The sequence below is a fragment of the Micromesistius poutassou genome (genome assembly GCF_964030765.1).
Source record: "Micromesistius poutassou genome assembly, chromosome: 7".
NCBI classification, from domain to species: Eukaryota; Metazoa; Chordata; class Actinopteri; order Gadiformes; family Gadidae; genus Micromesistius; species Micromesistius poutassou.
In genome coordinates, this window is record NC_140277.1 from 8,853,837 (window position 1) to 8,857,861 (window position 4,025).

The 4,025-nt window shown below is 43.6% G+C and overlaps 1 protein-coding gene across 1 annotated transcript in view; it reads right to left on the reverse strand.

Annotated features, from left to right (window-relative positions):
* Nucleotides 1-1,744, reverse strand: part of LOC311350255 (cGMP-dependent protein kinase 1) — a 43,318-nt gene extending 41,574 nt beyond the window's left edge. Inside the window, exon 1 of the mRNA XM_084470250.1 lies at nucleotides 1,659-1,744. Within this exon, the coding sequence (XP_084326376.1) occupies nucleotides 1,659-1,728 (70 nt within the window). The 5' untranslated portion in view covers nucleotides 1,729-1,744. The remainder of the gene's footprint in view (nucleotides 1-1,658) is intronic.
* Nucleotides 1,745-4,025: the final 2,281 nt, after the last annotated feature.

Genomic DNA, 4,025 nt, shown 5'->3' on the forward strand with positions numbered 1-4,025 from the left:
AGTATGACTGTAGCATGACAGTCATGCTACACCGCCCCCCCCCCCTCCACACACACACACACACACACACACACACACACACACACACACACACACACACACACACACACACACACACACCTCCAACCCAACCTCTTCCCCCCCCACCCTTCCCCGATACTTGACCCTCATATCCCCTTCACTAGCACCACACACACTTTTTTCCCACTTTACATTTGACAATATTTGTACAGTTTTCCCCACCTAGTGGACATACATCTTACTCTGGACTTCCACACTTTAAATTGATTGCTTTTCTTCTGCACTTTATCCTGTTTTTTGTGTTGTACTTGGATGTTAGCTGTCTCACATGTCTTACACGCCCTGGAAGCTTGTACCATCAGAACGCAGTTCCTAATGGAAAAATAATGTTATTTGTATTGAATCTAACTACCCACCTACCCACCAAACCACCCGCCCCCCTTCCATATCTGGGGCGGGGTCCAGAGTCTGGCTGGGGGTTTGTTAATCAAACAGAACCTTGGATGGGAAGGCCCTCGCTCTCTCATTCCATTTACAAAGCTCTCTCATTCCTCACCCCCCCCCCCCCTTCCATTCTCCTCCATCACTGCTCTCCTCCGCACAAAGCCAAAGTTCCAGATGTTTCCCATTTCCTGTGCCGCCAGATAAACACACATCTCTCTTCCTGCTCCACTCTTTTCATAACAGAGCTGCTTCTAGAACATGGTCCTGCTTCTCTCTCCTCCTCCTCCTCCTTCTCTCCTCTAGTCCTCTCCTCCTTCTCTTCTCCCCCTCTCCTCCTCCCCTCCTCCCGTCCCCTCTTCTCCACCTCCCCTCTCCCCCACCTCTCCTCTCCCCCTCTCCTGTTCCTCCTCCCCTCCTCCTCCTGTTGCCTCTCCTCCTCTTCTCCTTCAACATCTTCTTCCGCTTCATCTTCCACCTTATCCCGTGGAGATGGTCAGAAGGGGACAGCCTCATTGACAGACCACCCCCCCCCCCACACACCCACCCCCCCACACACACACACTCTTACCGCTCTTACCTTCTTCCCTCATCTCGTGAGATACCACTGGCCAACATGCACACATGTGTGAATGAATTGACGGATGCAGTCCACCTTGCCAGGCAGATAGCTGGCCGTTTTGGCCAGGCACATAGGCAAGAGTGGACGATGTGGGAGAGACGGAGCGTTTCATCGGGAGTAAAGGAACAAAGCTATCGCCAGGGTCCCGTGCTCAGCTGGCTGCGATGGCATGGTGGAGATCGCTCTGTTGAGCAATTGGAGCACAACGGCACGACTCTTCCACCCAACACGTGTGTGGCTGCATGTGTGTCTACATGTGTGTGTTTGTATGTGTGCGTGTGTGTGTCTGTCTGTTTGAGTGTCTGCATGTGTGGGTGTGTGTGTGTGTGTGTGTGTGTGTGTGTGTGTGTGTGTGTGTGTGTGTGTGTGTGTGTGCGTGTGTGTGTGTGTGCATGTGCGGGTGTTTATTTGTGTGCGTGTTGCCAGCCTGTAACAGCAAGCAGGTGTCAGACACTATGACCAAGTGTCATCTGTACACATTAACACAGGTGTGTGTGTGTGTGTGTGTGTGTGTGTGTGTCTGTTCAGACACATTCAAGCAGAGCTCTCTGTGTGAGTGTCTGTGGAGCCTCACTCTTAACAGTGGCGGTTCTGGTGCAGTTGTAGAGAATGGCCAGCTCTCCGAACACCTTCCCCGGACCCATGGTGCACAGCTTCAGGCTCTCCTTGGTCACTTCCACCTTTCCATCTAAACACAAACAGACAGGCAGGGATGGAGAAAATACAGAGTTAGGGTTCGGAACGGCCAATCAAACTTCATAGTGATACTTCGACGTTGCTGTCGTATAAATGTTTTATTGATGGGAAAGTTTGATAAAAAAAAAAACCATAGCACAAAAACAAAAGTAAGTCAAACAAGAATGAGAAAAATAATTATGAGGAGTAATTGCCCTTTAATAAAAGCTGAATATTTGGGATAACGCTGAAAGGGGTTTCGGTATAGGGAATCTATACGGATCCACTTTCAGCAGCCATTGGGCAATCTTCCTGTGTCCTTGGATTTTCAGGGGAACAAAATATATGGCATTTAGTTGTATTATAATAATAACTGTATAATATGAGTGTATTCAGTGAGTGCTACATTCTGAGCACGGGTGAATCAAGTTGAACCTGGAGGAGAATGAGAGTATTATGTGTTGCATTTGAAGGCCATGGGTTTCTTTAGGAAATGGCCTGCGTGTAGCCCTATTCAATGGAATGGCTCTGACTGTTTCCCAAAAAAATTAAAAAGTTTCCCAATGCTGTTAAACATTACTTTTCTAAAGGGACTACTTTAGAAAAGTAATGTTCAACGTGAAAATTGGATGTGGAACTATTGTACTCTTTCAGGATTATTAAAAAGCAAATTTTTGACGAAAAAAAATTGCCTTTTTTGAGGTAGGGAAATAAATTTCAGAAGACTTTTGTTACCTTTTACCTGTGCTGATTAACGGCTTGGCCACTAGTCCATCCCTTACAGCTGTTATGACAACACACACTTTATTTCGGGGGCAATATTTGAAAGGCCAAATGGAGACCATTGATTGGTGTCCTTGAATTGTTTAAAGTTCCGAACAAAAGTAAAACTAATCTGTAAGTAGAAGTGGCTCTCATTAGCATGTTAACTGAAAAGAAAGGAAAAAGAAAGCAGTGAAAATACTGAAGTGTTCAGGCACATATTAGCCTTGACAGATGCAGTCAAGGACTCATTGTCTTTAAAACCAGGACTCCTTTCTAAATAACATAAGGTCATACCAATAAATAACACGCTAATCAAATGGAGAGGAGGAAGAATTTTTGTTTGTAATGCATTCACAGTGAAAGATGGAGGGATAAAGTCCTCATTAGTAATCGCAACTGAAACGGTGAAATAGCAAAAGTCATCTTGCTGTAGTCTCTGAGAAGAAACAGGAGAAAACCTCCAATTACATGGATTTTTCTAATCGTTTATTGAATTTTTCGACAAAATCCAGGTACAGGTTAGTGTTTTTATTAGATTTGAGCGCAATAATTGATTTATGTCTCTGAGAGGTAGTGTGTCGAACACAAGATAAGATGTGCATACAGAGAAAGACCTGCGGCTGGGAGTGTATCTGCTTTGCTGTAGTTTGCTTTGTTTGTTGTTGTTGTTTGGTATTTTGTATCCCGAGTGTATGTTGACACCAGCCCAGAGATAAATCCCTAAATTTCCATTTGTAGATGTGATTCCAGTTTTTTTGTTTTTGTAAAAAACATATTGAGTTGATAACTGCTATCAGTTTATGGAATAAATTAAGCAATATAGAAAATAAAGCATTTCACAATGAAAGATGCTTCTGTGATTGCTGAATGTAACTTGAATGTTTACTTTTCGAAAATCCATTATCCAAAACTTTGTTTCTCAAAAAGCCATTATCCAAAACTTTATTGCTCACTATCCAATGGTCATACATAAATTCATAACCATGTGGAAAGGAAGTAATGTAAAAAATTATGAATTCCATTACAAGTCAGTTAAACTTTAATCTACCATTAAGCCTGTCCATTATAGATCAATTATGGTCCCATCTCTACAACGGTGTCACCTTGTGCATGGGATTAAACTTTAAAAGCACATCGTACAGAGGGCAAATATATTTCCACTCTCAACATTCAGAATGTCCGCCCTCTATATCTAAAGGACACTGGTCGTTTGGTCGGACCTAATGTCAGATCCAGCAGTCCTGCTATATTAAAGCTGAACCTCTGGGTAGGGGGGGGAGAGACAGAACCGGAAACCAAAAACTGAAGGGGCAGAGTTTAGACCTTTATTTAACGTAGACAAAGCTTTAAGAAGGTTTGCCCACAATGGCCAGAATACACAGTGTTGATTTGAAACCTTGAGACAGTTTTTCACTGTTTACTAGGTCTAGCCGAGTTTGTGTTTGCTGTTAATAGCCGATTACACACTTACAGATCCCTGCTTCCTGCAACATTATTGGTT